General features: G+C 38.9%; 2 protein-coding genes across 9 annotated transcripts in view; one reads left to right on the top strand and one right to left on the bottom strand.

Annotated features, from left to right (window-relative positions):
- Positions 1 to 3815: 3815 nt before the first annotated feature.
- Positions 3816 to 12413, top strand: LOC114555938 (cilia- and flagella-associated protein 157). The gene is made up of 9 exons (XM_028578713.1): positions 3816 to 4070; positions 5613 to 5884; positions 6501 to 6654; positions 6918 to 7185; positions 7292 to 7413; positions 7635 to 7785; positions 8536 to 8696; positions 10682 to 10834; positions 11221 to 12413. The coding sequence occupies exons 1-9, from the start codon at positions 3910 to 3912 to the stop codon at positions 11300 to 11302; spliced, it is 1524 nt and encodes a 507-aa protein (XP_028434514.1). The 5' UTR covers positions 3816 to 3909; the 3' UTR covers positions 11303 to 12413.
- Positions 12414 to 12708: 295 nt separating this feature from the next.
- Positions 12709 to 16555, bottom strand: part of kank1a (KN motif and ankyrin repeat domains 1a) — a 57756-nt gene continuing 53909 nt past the window's right edge. For all 8 annotated transcript variants that reach the window (XM_028579359.1, XM_028579356.1, XM_028579357.1 and 5 more), the window contains 3 exons: positions 15125 to 15325; positions 13778 to 13876; positions 12709 to 13650 (listed from right to left, as the gene is read on the bottom strand). In XM_028579359.1, the coding sequence (XP_028435160.1) occupies positions 13588 to 13650; positions 13778 to 13876; positions 15125 to 15325 (363 nt within the window). In that variant the 3' untranslated portion in view covers positions 12709 to 13587. The remainder of the gene's footprint in view (positions 13651 to 13777; positions 13877 to 15124; positions 15326 to 16555) is intronic.

The raw sequence follows: 16555 nt of genomic DNA, 5'->3' as shown, positions 1-16555 counted from the left end.
ATATATGGAAGTTTAGAAACATTTAAACATAAATATTAATATTAATGATAATGAATTAAACAATCCAACAACACAACATTAAACATAGTAACATGTTACACATAAGGGCTCTCCCTACATCTTAAAACCACACATATCTGCTACGAGTCAGCTATGTCTTCCACAAACCATAGGAAAAACTGCCCATATTATGTTATTGGATTAATTCAATTCAATTCAATTTTATTTATAGTATCAAATCATAACAGAGTTATCTCGAGACACTTATAATGCATTAGGATGCATTAATGTGATCATCACTTTGATGTCGAAACTGCAGATGGTTACTTTGTAGTGCCAGTTTTCCTCCTGTGCACTGTTGAGGTGCTCTTGAGCAAGGCACTGGACCCCCAAAACTGCTCCAAGCCAAGGGCGCCATAACATGGTTGACCTGACCACCTGAATTACATGTGTGTGTTGTGTGTATAAAGAGAGGTATGCGTAAGACATTTCAACTGCCAATTAGGGTGAATAGTGGTAAAGTGGGACACTTTCTGAAAATGTACTTTCTACGTCATTTTTAATTATGATCCAAATGCCTTAGCCCCTCATACGATACTATTCTAAATAGCTTAAGAGCTCTACTATACTATACAGAAAAAAAGAAAGAATCATTAAACACAGTATGGATGACTCTTCCTCAAACACACACTGACCCAACACCAAATTTTCCAGGCGCTACATTTGAACTGGGACACTTTTATTGGCAAAGTGGGACACTTCAAACCCATTCAATTGTTACTGAATGAACGAACTAGGTACACAATAGCAACCCACAAAAGTATTGTTAACAACAAAAATAATAATAAACATTACATTTTGGAAGTATGGGTGCAGATACAGCAGATTCTTTCCTCTGCCTTCTTGGGTTCATTTTCATCACCATATCTTAAATGGCTGTCCCAGTTTGCCAGTAACACACAAAATTGCATAAAATAAAAAAAGAAGACTGGTAATTAAAATAAAAAATTCTAATTCACCATTATATTCCATAAAAAAAAAAATATATATATATATATATATATATATATATATATATATATATATATATATATATATATACCGATTCACTGGTGGGTTGTATGAATATGGCATGCCTTGCCTCCGGAAGTGTGGTCATAGCCACATATCCTAATTTTTTTAATCTCATACTAGTTTATAATGAGCTCAGTGTGGATTTTTAGTAATGGAAGTATAAACTAGGAAAGCTAAAAACGGTGAAGCTTTAAAACTGTCCCACTTTATCATTCACCCTACATGTATAGCCAACTTTGTGTGGATTGACGATCAAAAGTTCTGTTTCTCTTTTTTTTTCTTTTGTCTATGGTACTCAATTTATAATAGCCAGTGGTAGCCCTGTGGTATCCCCCTGTGGTTGTAGATATGCTGTAATATCCGAGTAGCATCCTACTAACATATATTTACTGTAGCTCTTATTTTTTCATTATGCTACGTGGTGAATTAATACTCTCTTATTAAATTACAAGGCTTGACTGAGCTTAAACTGAATTAACCTCCACACTGGTCACTTAGTCAGCCAAGTGGATTTATGGGCAGGGAGTGAAGTGAGGTAAAACACACAAAGGGACCCAATTAAAATCCCTGCAGCCAAATAAAGAGGGGATGAAAAGTTACCAATTAAAAAGAAAGCAGTTACACAATGCTGAATAAATAACTGCTTCACTTCATTGGCTAAGGTCCTGGTGCTGTAAGGTAACTGAAAGCAAGGTTACAACACTGAGTTTAATTGCCTCTAGCATATGATAAAAAAGGATAGAATATACGCAGTAATGAAGTCTGTGATTGAACACATAACCTTTCTATTATGACTGCTCGCAGAGATACCCAGTAACAGCAGTGAAGTCAGTGTGTACCAAATGAAAAGATGAGCAGCTGACATTTAATCACATGAAGGAAAAATGTGGAAACAGCAGAGATGTAGCATTTTTTTCCTGCATGCACTTCTGCAATACTGACTCACACCACCTAAGGTTGGCTAACCACTGAGTTGGAAATCATCAGGGGGCCAAAGGTCATGGCCAGGAATTCTTTTATCCTTGACGTTCCACTTCTGGGATTGCTCCAGTGCCGCAGGAAATTCCGCCGGATGCATGTATTTTCACCAATGTCCATTTCCTTCCCCATTTTTTTGTGTTGTAAATTTAAACTCCGGTGGATTTATGAGGACTATGGTTGACTGCTCCTCAGATCTCTGCAGGGTAAATTGAGACAGCTAGAATATCAGCCAAATCTGAGTTTTCTCTCCCACGACTATTTTACAGTGGCTCCTTGCGGAGCTTAGCACCGCCCATGGCGATTGTGATTGGTTTAAAAAGTGCCAATAAACCAGAGCATGTTCTTCTCCCATCCCGGAAGCGATATTACGAATCCCACTATGGCCACACCAAGACCCGCCCTTCAATAGCATTTATTGGCCATGCGTCCATGGCAAGGTAACGTAACCCTATTTGTACAGGTCCTATCCCCTGACCAATCGGCTATCCTAACCTTAAAGGTCCCATGGCATGAAAATGTCACTTTATGAGGTTTTTTAACATTAATATGCATCCCCCCAGCCTGCCTATGGTCCCCCAGTGGCTAGAAATGGCGATAAGTGTAAACTGAGCCCTGGGTATCCTGCTCTGCCTTTGAGAAAATGAAAGCTCAGATGGGCCGATCTGGAATCTTCTCCTTATGAGGTCATAAGGAGCAAAGTTACCTCCCCTTTCTCTGCTTTGCCCAGCCGGAGAATGTGGCCCACCCATGAGAGATGGCTTTCAAACGAGCAAAGTGGCAGTTGGTCAAGGCCACACCCCCACCCTCCACCTTGCCCCCCCCCCACTATAGACTAATTTCTATATAAAAGCATCCAAAGAGCACCATGTCATGGGACCTTTAACCACTCAAGGTGAAATGCCTAACCCCAACCAATCGAGCTGCTTCGTAGGGCGGGTCTTAGTGTGGCCATAGTGGGATTCGTAATTTTGCACCAGAATGCTATGTGGACTAGCCAGACCCGCTTCCGCTCCGCAGCCTGTGGATGGTCTGGCAAAGCAAGACTATGGCCAGGTGGCTCAATTTTATAATATATAATAGGTAATCTTTGTAAACGTAGTCTAATATTAAAGGCATATTTAATTGTGATAAAACTTTATTTTGTAGGATATTAGCCTATGTGTGCCAGTGACAGATGTACAGCTTGAGGAGATGGTTATGTTGCTTATTTTGAGAAAAAATATGTAGAGGTTCATTATCTATTTCTTTTGTATACTTTCAATACACGAACCTGATACCAACTAGGTTACCAACAAGCCTTTAAATTGTAGCATATGAAACATTGGTCTGTTTGTGTGTAATTTTGTATTATGTATCATCTATTATTTGTTTTTATTGCAAAGCCCTTTGTAACTTTGTTTTGAAAGGTGTTGTAAAAATAAAGTTATTATTATTTCTTATTTTATCATTTTTCATTAACTCCTATTCAAAACCAAATTTTTCAATCTGGTCTGGCCAAATGTGGTGATGGTTTTAAAGGTCACAAAAAATAGAAAAACCGAATTGTAACAACAACGTAACCAGAGCAAATTAATCACTCTTAAAATCTGGTAAAAAAAACACCCATAGATGTGTATCTATATCTAAGAAAAACACCGGTTACAAATTACATTTAACATCATACCTGTAATACTTTGCACCATTCTATATTTGATAAAAGTATAAATATATCCGCATGATCACGCTTACAGCTCAAAGCAGCCGCGGGAAGAAGTAAACTTTTCGAGGAGTCCCTGAAGGCAGCATTGCCTAGCAACAACGTAGTTTAGTTGCTAGACATGAGTTGCTTGGCTTTAGCCAACTTTTTGTGACACAATGCCCAAAAAGAAGGATAAGAAAAGCGGCGACAAACAAGATGAAGCCAAGAAAACATCGAAAAAGGAAAGTTCTGCAGCCCCTGATAAAACCGGGTCTGACGACAAAGAGAAGGATTTATATCTGACTCAAATACGATATTTGAACGAGCAGTTGGAGAGGTGAGGCTGTTAGGACTAAAAAAATAGTGCTTCTCTAGCTATTTCGGGAAATAATGCTAACGCTACATCCGTTTAAGCCCTAATCGCACGAGACTAACTAACTACTTTAAAGCTACTTTTATGGCCATATGTGTAAAGTCTGTAGTGTATATGTATTATTGTGGATAATTTTGTTAATCTTTTTTTCAAACTTGGATTTAAAAAAATCTCTTCAGGGCACAGTTCACGTTGTAGCTAACCATAGATATAGCTATATATCTATGGTAGCTAACGTTAACGCATGGTATGTTAGTTTGTCATTCATTTGTTGCTAACTCGTTAAGTAGCCAAGTTATGTTATCACTTAAATTTAGCTAGCTTCTTTAAGTGTAACGTTATACGCCAATATTGCAGATACCTGGCGGTGGTGGAAAGCAACTATAGTATATTTATTCAAGTACTGTACTAAAATACAAAATTGAGGTACTTTACTTTGCATATGCATTTCTATTTTCTGCTACTTTATACTTCTATCGTTACATTTCAGAGGGAAATATTTTAGTTTTTACTGCACTCCATTTATTAAACAGCTATAGTAGTACATAATAATAATAATAATAATAATAATAATAATAATAACACGCCATGTTTTTGCATTTAATGAATTACTTTTACTTCTAACTTTCCTTAAGTATTTCTACACTGTGGTATTGCTACATTAAAGATCTGAGTACTTCGTCCAGCACTGACCTACAGTTTCTGATGACATCTGGTGTTCGCACTGAGGCTAAGTTCACTTTTGTAAGTCACTTTGGACAAAAGCAGCTGCCAAATAATTGAAATATAATTCCAGCATGGGGAAAAAAAAAACATCTCCACAACACATAATGCAACCAGCACAGCTCTATGAGAGGCAGCAAGGTGATTTATGGCATATCATCTGCCAGAGATCCAGAAGCAAATACACATCACCCTACATGTACAGTATATGCTACAAGAGTCCAGAGGTAGAAGAAGTAATCAGATCTTGTACTAGTTATGCATTCAGACATTTAGCTGAGTACATGTATGAAAGTATTAGCACCAAAATATACTTAAAGTACCAAAATAATACTACTTATTATGCAGAAGGGCCTATTACCGGATAATGTATAATAAATTATTGGATTGCAATTATTGAAGCAGTCATCACTTAAATGTTGCAGCTGGTAAAGGTGGGGCTTAATTGAACTACTTTATCTGATAGTTTATGAATTCCCCAACAGGGATAATTGACGTTATATCTTATTCTATATTATATCTTAATGTATTTATTGATTATATTTTGCATTATTAATCTGAATCTGCAAAGTAACTGAGGTTATCAGATAAATGCTTATTTGCCTTTATAATGTAATGGAGTAGAAGTATAGCAGAACATTTACCGTAAAAGTACAAGTACCTCAGAATTTTTTGTACATAAGTAAAGTACCTGAGTACATGTACTTAGTTACTTCCACCACTGCAAGAACCATTCAAGATTTTGTCCTTAACCGTTGGGCCTGTATGATGCTCTTCCTCCAGATATCAGCCGAAATGTGATCAACTGGAGAGGCAGAAGAAGGACTTAAACTTTCAGTACAGTGCACTGGAGAAGGAGAAAAAGGACATTGTTGAGTATCTGAAACGCTCCCTGATGAAAAAGGAGGACGAGGTGGATGAGCTGACAGAGCTTCTGGAGAGTCAGCGGCAGGCTGCCGATAATGACAGAGACTCTCTGCAGCTGCAGCACAGTCTGCTGAGGCAAGAGCTTCAAGACCGGATTGAAGAACTCAACGCCGAAAACACGATACTCGGTAAGACTGAATATCTCTGTAGGTTAAAGCAGGTTCGAGTTGTAGCATGTTGAACACCAGTGAAGATGGTTTTGATGTGGAAACTTCTCTCTGCTTTGATATTTTTCCACATAAAACAGAGACATAAATATTTAATTGAGAAAATAATACCGGTGTTACAGGAAACATGTTTTTCCTCACAGCATGAAATTGTCCCATCTTCCACCCTCTTTTGAATGAATAATGCCACTCAGATAGATACTACAGCACATGACATGGAAACAATTCTTTTGCACACTCACACATCCTACAAAAAACTAGGAACATATTTTGGTAGTAAATATTTTTTTATTTCTAGACATCGGAGTGTGAGATGAATCAAGGACCGACAATGTATTTCTACCCAGTGAACTCTAGACAGCATTACATAGGTACTATGATAGGTACAATAATAGCATTACATAGCAATACATTGTTTTTAATTGTTTTTTTTCATTGGATCTGTAGCATCAGCTAGGTGGCTGAACAGTTTAGCAGCCTGTACAATCCATTTAACACAAACTGGATGCAGAAACAAACTCATTGGTTGAGTTAAACCTTAGTGAGTGAACTTTTAACTCTTCTCTCGTGATCCAAGTGACGAGGCTGGCTAATCTGGAGGAGTTTCAGAAGCAGAAGGAGCAGCTGACGTCCAACATGGAGTCTCTGGAGAAGCAGCTGGCCAATAAGAACGAGGAACACAACGCTGCTATCCACAGCCTGGAGATGAAAGCACTGCTGGAAAAGAAGAGGTTATGACTGCTGATTTTGTGACAGCATTTCATTGCAATTATAGACTACAACGATAGCCTGTCCTAGCAATGAAAACATTAAAAAATATGACATAAATGTGTTTGCATAAATTCCAGGCCTTTTTTTTTTTTTTTTAAACTGAAGGGTAAAAAGCTGTTTTGTACAGGGCTAAGTCACATCAAAAACAAACAAATGTCCAACAATCGTCATAAGCCTACAGTATCATTAAATATACTTTGCCTACATCATTTACCCTCAAAAGGTTAGAGAAGGAGATGGAAAGCCATGTGGCGGCCATGGCGGCAGAGGTACAGCACCAGGTGGACCAGAAGGTCCCAGAGACGACCAGGTTGGCCCTTCAGGAGAACTCGGAGGTCAGGGCTCAGATCAGCCAGCTGTCAGAGCAGACACATGTCCTGATGGAGGAGAACTCGGCCCTGCGGGACCGTAAGAGTCGGCTCAGTGTGGATGTGGATATCCTGGAGCAAATGCTCAGCGAGACGTCCCGCAAGAGCTGCATCCGCAAGAAGGTAAGAGTAACAGATCTCCATCTACTCATCATTTGGGCCCAATGTGGGATCGGATCCTGTGGGTGTTGCAGTTTTCGAGGTATATACTTTATCTTCACTCTATCAGGTGGTGGAGCAGCTTACAGAAAAGTGTCAGCAGCTGCAGGCGGAGCTGAAGGACTGTAAGCGAGAACTCGAGCAGCTTCAGACCAAACACACAGGAGTCCTGGCTGAGATGGAGGCACTCAGGTCAAAGTTCACTCCTGTCAAGTCTTTACTGTCAACATGCCACTGACTCGTGTTTTATTCAAGGTCCAATTCATTTAAATGTTAAGAGCAATTCACAAGAATGTCTCAGTAATGATTTACGGACAGAGAAAAATTCGCAAATTTCAAAAATATAAGTTTCTGGACAAATCAAAACAAAACAAAAATGGGTGAGTTACCCACGGTTAGTGTTGTGTTTTCAGACAGGACCGGACCTCGCTGTCCGAGCAGTGCAGTAAAAACAGGGCCAAGGTGAGCGGACAGGAGGCAGAGCTACAGCAGGAGAGGAAGAGGAGGATCAGGATGAAGAGCATCATGCAGGAGGCAGCCATCACTCTCAGACAAGCCCTGATGGTAAAAACAAAAAAACAGTCAGGAACATCTGGACACACAAACACTTTCAAGGGAAGGTTGTCAGTTACCTCAGCCCATTGGCAGAATTTTCTTTTCTTTTTGCACTTTTGTTGTTGCTTTTTGCACTGCTATTTTTCTGTGACAGAGATTGTCTGAAATAGATATACATCTTACGCCTTATTTATTGGTCAAAAAAACAAGTTGTAATCCTTTTGAACTAATAAAGATCTATTTTTTTTTGCAACATCGTTAGTTGGTTGTTATGTAAACATTGAGATGTTTAAGATTCTTATCAATAACATTTCCAGGTTAGCTAATTAGCCTAGCGGACCCTCCCTGTCATTAAGTCAAATAATTTCCCTAATTCCCTACTGCAACTTCACTAACTTCTGTGCAACACATCCGTTCTAAACCCTATGATCTTATGATCAATCTGCACAACATGATCCATTTCATCAAACCAGCTCAATTGCTAAGGAATACACTCAAACATTTCTACTACTAAACTACTGTAATTGAGATGATTAGCTAGTAGAAGTGTAAGAAGCTATTAAACCCAAATTACACAGAATAGATTTGGGAATAACAGCCTCACTTTCATTGTATGTAACAAAGAGGAATCTTGACATTTGAAATATCTCCAAATGTGAAGTTGCTGCTTAAGTAGCCTAATAATGCGATGGGATTGTTTCAGCCTCTTTGAAATGTTTTTATGACTTCAGCCTGTGATGTTGGCTCCGTTCCCTGCAGGATGCTCCCACAGACCAGGGCTCGGAGGTGGACTCTGTTGTCCGGTGGAAGCAGCTGATGGAGAAGCTGCTGGTGGTCTTGGACCGGCCCGCACCCACCAACACCACCGCTGAGAAGGACCAGCTGGATGAGCAGCAGACCTCTGACCCTGCAGCAGCCAGGTCATTCAATCACTAAAGTATCTCTCAACTACATATAGACTTTAAAGGCAACACTAAAACACTTTTCCTGCTTTGGTCCCCCTACAGGTTGGAAGCGGAATTGTCCATTACATTACATTATGCAAGTTTGCCAGATCTGGTAGCGCACGTGTCAAACTCAAGGCCCGCGGGCCAAATCCGACCCCTTGCAGATTTAGATCCGGCCCTTATATCAGTTTGGGTTCACAATAAATTTTGTCCCGTCTAGTTGTGTGCCAAACCAAAAACACAGGAAAGTGTTTTTTTAAACTGCAATTACCCGACATTCAAAGCAGAATACGGCAGATTTGCCGACTGAGACTCAGAAATTCCCCCAGAAGCTGAGAGTTTTCATATTCAGGCTGTGAAACAGGTTGTTAAAAAAAATTATCGTTTTACTTGATTTGCTATGATGGCTAAGAAACTCTTTTGATGACTTTTGTATGGCTTCATTTCAACAAAAATGCGACAAAAAACATACAAAAATGTCGGAAAAAGCAACAAATTTACAAAAAGGTGACAAATGTCTGAGAAAGCCACAAAAAAGTCGGAACAAAAATGAGGAAAAAAGCTGCATGTTAAAAAAAGAAGTAACAAAAGCATGTCAATAAACTCTACATGTGTGGCCCTTGGTGCGATTCTCTTTTTCCAGTGTGGCCCTTAGCGAAAATGAGTTTGACAACCCTGGGGTAGCGGATCTGTATCCTGGCTCCGTCCTCCTACGTACTTCCGCTCAATTTTAATTTTCCTTCAGTACTCTGTCTGGGTTTGCGGCATATTCTTGGGTTTTCTCCGGACAAATCTTTACCGGTCTAATCAGCGAACAGAGGGAGTGGCTGAGAACGATGACGTTGAGGTTGTGACGTCCCCTCTTGTTAGCCATCGACAGTATATAATGGACCAATAGACCGTGTTGCTCTGGACGGAGACCAGTGAAGGCTATTAGAAGCACTTTTCCGGTGATCTCTTGCTTTACTGCGCAGCCTCCAACTGAGAGAAACAACGTAAATGTGACGTGAGCAACCTGTCTGAAAGTTGTAAGTCTTCTAGTAGCTGTGACAAGAGAAATCTCAATCATTCCCAATCTTGCAGAGACAGAGAGTGTAGGTATATGTAAGGAGATAACATGGGCACAGGCTAATTATTGCTAACTAACATGCTAGTTAACATTAGTAATTAAACTTAAACAGCTAATGTAAGTCAAAACTGCCGGCGAGCTTCTCCTGTACTATACGGTAATTCCTCTACTATGTGACACAATCGTTAGCCTATTTTTACAAAAACGTCTGCTACGGAGCAATAACGTGAGGTACAAGGTAATGGAGCCTTTTATACATTGTCGTGTTTCTTTAGAACTAAACAACGGACAAATAGAGTCTTTAAACACTTCAGATGTAAAGTTATTCACTGTCAAGTGACGACAAAATGAATGCTAGTCAGTGGAATGCGGGATGTGATACCTTTGTAGCATCAAAATTGCGCCATAGGAGGCTCGAGTTCTGAAGCGAAGCTTACCCTCTTGTTGTTAGCCGGGTCCTACCAGACAGTACGTAGGAGGGCGGAGCCAGGCTACCAGAGTGGCTCTGGGCAGATCCAATAGTTTTAAACTTCAACAGAATACCCGCCTTCAAGGAAGTTAACACCCTCAATGGAGAGTGGCCAGACTCTGTACAAATGAAATGTACAAGAGTCTGGTAGGACCAGGCTAGCGGATCTGTAGTTCGAATGAGACATTACGACAGCGGTAATGGACAATTCCGCTTCCAACCTGTAGGGGGACCGAAGCGGGAAAAGTGCTTCAGTGTTGCTTTAATGTGCTTGACGGCACGTTTTAGTGTACTTCTTTGGCAGAAGTTTTGATTACCCAATCACAACAAAGAAATAAAAAGTTTTAGATGTTGCCAATCATCACAACGGTACAGTTCTGTTCTTCTGAGTTCCTCATCCTGTTCCCCGTGTCTTTACAGAGAAGTGACCCTGAATCCAGCTTTGAGTTTTCAGTTCGAGCTGGCCCGCTACAGGCCGGGTGACCTAGGCCTCGTACCCCGTCCCGCACTGAAACACAAACTCTCCAGGATGGGAGCAGCTGGGTCCAGCAGCACCCACGTGCCTCTGCACAGGTTTGTTAGGGTCTCCACATACACCTACTTTAGTTTCCTTTGTTAGCACTGTTGACAACTGAATGTAGAAACCGAAAATGATAATGATGATAGACAGACAATGGGCTCTGGAGGAAAGAATATTGCCCTTGTGTTAAATATAGGATTCCTTTTACAAACAATATACAGTATATATTTTAGAGAAAAATAATTACCATTACTATCATTTACCCCATTTTAAATTGATAGAGGCTATACTTTTGATATTTAAGGACTTCAATGCAAAATCAGTTTTAGAATTTTCACACATTTTGCGAGAATAGAGGATTCCGTTTGTTGTGTTGGAAATATGCGCTTTAATATATTTTTCACTTATTTTACTTCTGTTGCTCTTTCCATCCCCTCAGGAAGCCCTCCAGTCAGAAAACCGCCAGCTCCAATAACCGGACTGATTCAGCTGTCGGAAACTTATTCTCTAAACCCAAATAACAGCAACAAAACTAGATTCCTATTCTAACCCTTCATACAGTATCTCCAAAATACAGAAGAGCCAGTCTGTTGCCATTTCTACCTTCAGTCCTTTGCAAATTACTCAAATTCATATTTCTTATAAATGTGTTTCGTGTTGTGCCAGAAGGAACAAATTATGATGAATGCTTGTCATAGCAGACAAAATAAGGATGTAGCAGTAAAACACCCGAGTGTTTTTAATGGAGCGACCAAGGGTTTGTTTTAAGTCCTATTAATTCAGCTTGTCATTAATCAAAGAATGAATGTGCCATTTCTTTAGTCTAATATTTTAGTTCTAATGATGGACGTTTCCAAATCCTCAATGTCTCAATACAAAATTATAGTTTAGGTTCAGCGATCATGATTTCCTGACTAAACTGTTGACCGTTACTGTGAGCTCCTGTATGTGCAGCCAAAAGTGGTGGAAGAAGTAGGCTACTCCGATATTTTACTTAAGTAAAAGCATTAAAAAGTTTACTTTAGTGAAAGTACAAAAGTATTGGCATCAATACGTCTTCAAAGTACAAAAACTAAAAAGTACTCATTACACAGAATGACCAATTTTAGAATCGTAAACCTATTATTACTGGATAATAATTACTGATGCATTAATGTGTTCATCACTAATGTTGCAGCTGGGAAAGGTGGGGGTAATTCAAAATGACTTTATATACTGCTGGGTAGCTTGTCATTTCCCACCCGGGGATTATCTTAATCTATGTATTATTCATCTGAATCCGTGAAGTAACTAATAACTAGTAAAGTTGTGCCAAAAAGAGAGGTTGTTACCATGCTATCCTTGTCTTTTGAATTAACAAAATGTCAAAATATTGATTTTGTTTGACGTCATTCTGCTTTGATTTATGTTTTGAGTCTGTGTTTGTCTTCTTCTGCTTCACATTTGTATTTTAGGCATTTGTTTTACACGTTTATGTATGTTGATGAAATGTTAAATTTTGTATTTCGTTTCTGATCATCACTTAAGATTAAGTTGGCAGGTCATAGAATGCTCTGTGTTTTCATCACAGTCATCTGAGATGTGTTTAATGTATAAAAAAATAAATACAAAAAATGAACTGCTGTTTTCTATGCATCCAGTGTGCAGTTTTTAGAGCACTTTGCTAAATGTTGGACAGAAATAAAATATTTGGAGTGAAGAAAAAAAAATTTAATATTTCTTCTGCTTTACAGGTACAGAGAACCATGTAGAAACCCAGAACAGACTGAAAATGTAAGATAAAACCTAAAATAACTAAATGTTTTCCAACAGGCTGGGGTAAGAGAAACATGATCCTTACTGCACTTTAATTTCCCTTAAATGTGTGAGTGTAATAGGTTTACTTACCTAAAATGTGTGGGGCATCAATGAAGACGAGACACTGATCTATATTCTTTAATTGATTTTTATTGTTATATGGCATCCCAGGCACTTCAATTCTCATTCGAGGATGAAAGTCAGTACCCAGAAGAACACTAGAGGAGGACAGCTTATATTACACATGAGACAGACAGAAAATAATTGGACACAAAAAGGAGAATAACTAAACTAATGACCACCATATGTACAATGGAATACATATATCTGCATTAAAAACTATACTTTGATAAATATATAACTTCATGGGTTGTTAAGTAGTAATAGGAAATATTCAAAATACTGTGATTCTTCTTAAATAGATACAAATGATTTGTATAAAAGTACAATTTCTCCAGTCTAGGTCGTGTCTACTCATTGATTCATTCATCCACATGAGTTGTACGTGTACTGCAGAGAGCTGGGCGCACAGGCCGGGATGTTGAGGTGAGCGATATATATACAGGAAATACTTCCTCTAACGTGTGGGTGGATTATTCTCCATCTGTCTACTCTGATGCGCTCAACAAAAAAATAAAAAATAAATCACAAATGTTTTGGTGCTCTTGAATGATCAACATTGAGCTTTAGAAAAAAAAAAAAAAAAAAAAAAATTGCAAAAAAAAAAAAAAAAAAAAAGACAAATAAATGGCATTTAGTAGTTGAATTTGTGTCCGTGTTGGTTTGCTGATTATTTCAGCCAGAATGTGAGGGGACTGGAGGCACCAGCTGGTTACATTCATATTCAAAGGGCACTTTGGGCTCGTCAGCGTGCACATAAATAAAAATATTTCCAGAAATCTCATTGGTTGGTTGGTGCTTGGGATCAAGTCCCTCATCTAGCTGTGGGTAAGGCATCGTTCAGCATGAACCAATAGCAGCGCGGGGTTTGTGGGGAGAGGCGGGGCCTCTAATCAAACATGCCCCTCCGAGTGGGACTGGGTGACATCTTTCTGCCAAGTCGAGGGGTCCCCTAGAATATAAATACAAGTGTAAATGGTTACTGTGACAGTTGACATGTAAACATTCATGACATAAGAAGAACAGGGGGGTTTAAAAAAAAAAAAAAAAAAAGGAGGGAGTGAGTGATGAGGACCTACAGGTGACTGGGCTTTGGAGAAGTTGACATGTGCATAAAGCAACACTGCAATGTCCTTGTGTCCTGCTTCCAGGGCGATGGACAGAGCATTACTCTCATCCTGAAGAGAAGACAACAAGGATAAAAAGACGATCAGTCAACTGAAAAAAAATAACCTGTCACATAGCAGTCAGTCAGCATATAGGGGATAATGTAGAGCGACTCGGTCATTATTGCAAAATTAGAACCCCAACAGGGTGACGCAGGACCCCGACACAAATCCCCGTTTCCTCCACCGTCCCTCTCCGTTTGTGATCAGCTGATCATCGGTAAGAGCTCCGTATGAGCACAAATATTGAATTAAAAATATTTTAATAGATTTAAAAATGGTCCGCCAGTCTATGATGAAAACTATTCTGTTATACAGAATCTTGTGAGTGACCAATCAGAATTGAGTATTCAACCAAGCCATGTAATAATTAGTAAGTATTACTAGGAGTTATTATTATATATAACTATGTCTAGCTGCTGTACAGGCATTGGCTCACATAACTACAGTAATACATTTGACAAGAATCAACATGAACACATGCGTTTTGTTCAAACTTCAAAATAATTTAAAAAAAGGAAAAGCAGAAATTCTTAACATTTGTGAATCCAGAAAGAACCATTACACGTTTTAGCATGAAAAAGCTAAATATTTGCCGATGAATTTTATGTCAATCGACAGAATCGTCAGCTGCACTTGGATAAACTGAGGGGAAGTTTTAATTCATTTTTTCAGTCATTTATTTATTGGCACATATTTATTTATATATTTTATAAGCTCTTTGTATGTTTTGTGTGCAAGAATCTTTTTTTGTAAAGTAACGAGCAACAAAAGTTATTAAATAAATGTAATGGGAGTAAAAAGTACAATATGTTAGGGCTGGGTGATATGGAGAAAATCAAATATCAGATATTTTTGACCAAATACCTCGATATCGATACCGCAACGATATTGTAGTGTTGACTATTGGTGCTTTCACAAAATATTTACACAATGAGATTTTAGATAAATCACCATCAGTAATGTGGATATAATGACTAAGTGGGTAAAGGCAAATAATACAACAGTTACAACAGTCTGGTAAGTTCAGAAAACGACATCACTTTACTGTAATGCAGCCTTTAAAAGACAACACTTATGCCATATTACGATATTACGATATCCAAAATCTAAGACGATATCTAGTCTCATATCATGATATTGATAAAATATCGATATATTGCCCAGCTCTACAATATGTCTCTGAATTGTAGTACTTGTTACTCAAGTAAAGTCCTAAAATGAAGTGCAGTACTCGAGGGAACGTAGTTAGTTACTCACGCCGTCGCTCAGCGTGGCGTCGCAGCCGGGTTGAGCCAGCAGCAGTTTGACGATCTCGACGTGTCCGTGCTCGCTGGCGCACATCAGCGCCGTGGAGCCCTCGTCGTCCTGGACGTTGACGTCGGCCCCGTGAGCCAGCAGCGCCCGGACCATGTCCATCCTGCCGTGACTGACCGCCAGCATCAGCCCCGTCTGTCCAGCCTGAAACCGTGGTCAAATTATTAAAGCAAACAATTTACACTTTAATGAAATACCATAATCAATCTCTCTGTTCGACCTTTACGCACATCTCAAGATCTTGCCAAATCAGTGACCTCTTTTAAAAAAAAAAAGAAATAGTATTATATATGATATATTAATGCTAACACACTGTTTTAATTCCAAAATGTTTTGTTTTATTATTGTTGTTTTCATCTTTACCATCATTAGGATTTTATTTCATCTTATTTTGTATTATTTTTAATTGTCTGATTGTTTGCCTCGTTGCAGGATAATGTGGATACATATTGACTGGATAACTATGAGACTGTATGGTTTCATAGAATTTAATTAAAGAAAAGCCCTAAAACTTACCTCCCTGCTTTGAGACTAAAATCATGAATTTATGGCTTCAGCAGTAACAAGCGTCACACTCACGCTGACTGAGATGCAACGTTGAACGGTATGAGTTGAAAACATGGAAACCTCCACGGCCCCCAAACTTAAAATACAATTTTAAAAAAAAAACGTCTCCTACTGTCAATATAAGCAAGTCAACATCATTACACATGACGTCTAACGTGTTCTACAGCGTTTATACATTCTGTAGTTCCCTTCCTTTACCACTTGGTGTCACCAAAGTTCTATTCTTCCTACTTCAGGGTAAATACTTCTGAACTTATACTTTAAGATAAATTATTTCGCAGTTAGACTTTTAACGGAGACTCCTGTGCATAAGCTGGGTTTGTGCGTTTTTGATTTATTAATACAATCAGAAAAATACCTAATTCAAAGCCTTTTTTTTTTAATAAGCTTTTACAACGCTGGTACCTGTTGGTAGCTTTAATGTGCTTAGTTAACAAACCGAGAGCTTGATTTCCCTGCTCACTGAAACCTGACGTCCACTGAACCCCGTGTTGGTGTCCTGCCGCTGCCGTCTGACCTCCCGAGTCACCAGTGGTGGCATGTCGCTAAGTACATTTACTCAAGTACTGTACTTAAAGTGCTCATATTATGCTCATTTTCAGGTTGATAATTGTATTTAGAGGTTGTACCAGAATAGGTTTACATGGTTTAATTTTCAAAAAACACAAACATATTTTTTGTTGCAGTGCACATTGCTGCACTTCTGTTCCATCTTTGTTGGGAGTCGCACATGTGCAGTAAGTGCTGCTAGCTTGTCAGTTGCAGAGTATGAGGGCGTGCCGCGCTAGCAGCTAGGCGAGCGTTAGA

Source organism: Perca flavescens, chromosome 5 (assembly GCF_004354835.1).
Source record: "Perca flavescens isolate YP-PL-M2 chromosome 5, PFLA_1.0, whole genome shotgun sequence".
NCBI classification, from domain to species: Eukaryota; Metazoa; Chordata; class Actinopteri; order Perciformes; family Percidae; genus Perca; species Perca flavescens.
This window is presented reverse-complemented; position numbering and strand designations above follow the sequence as displayed.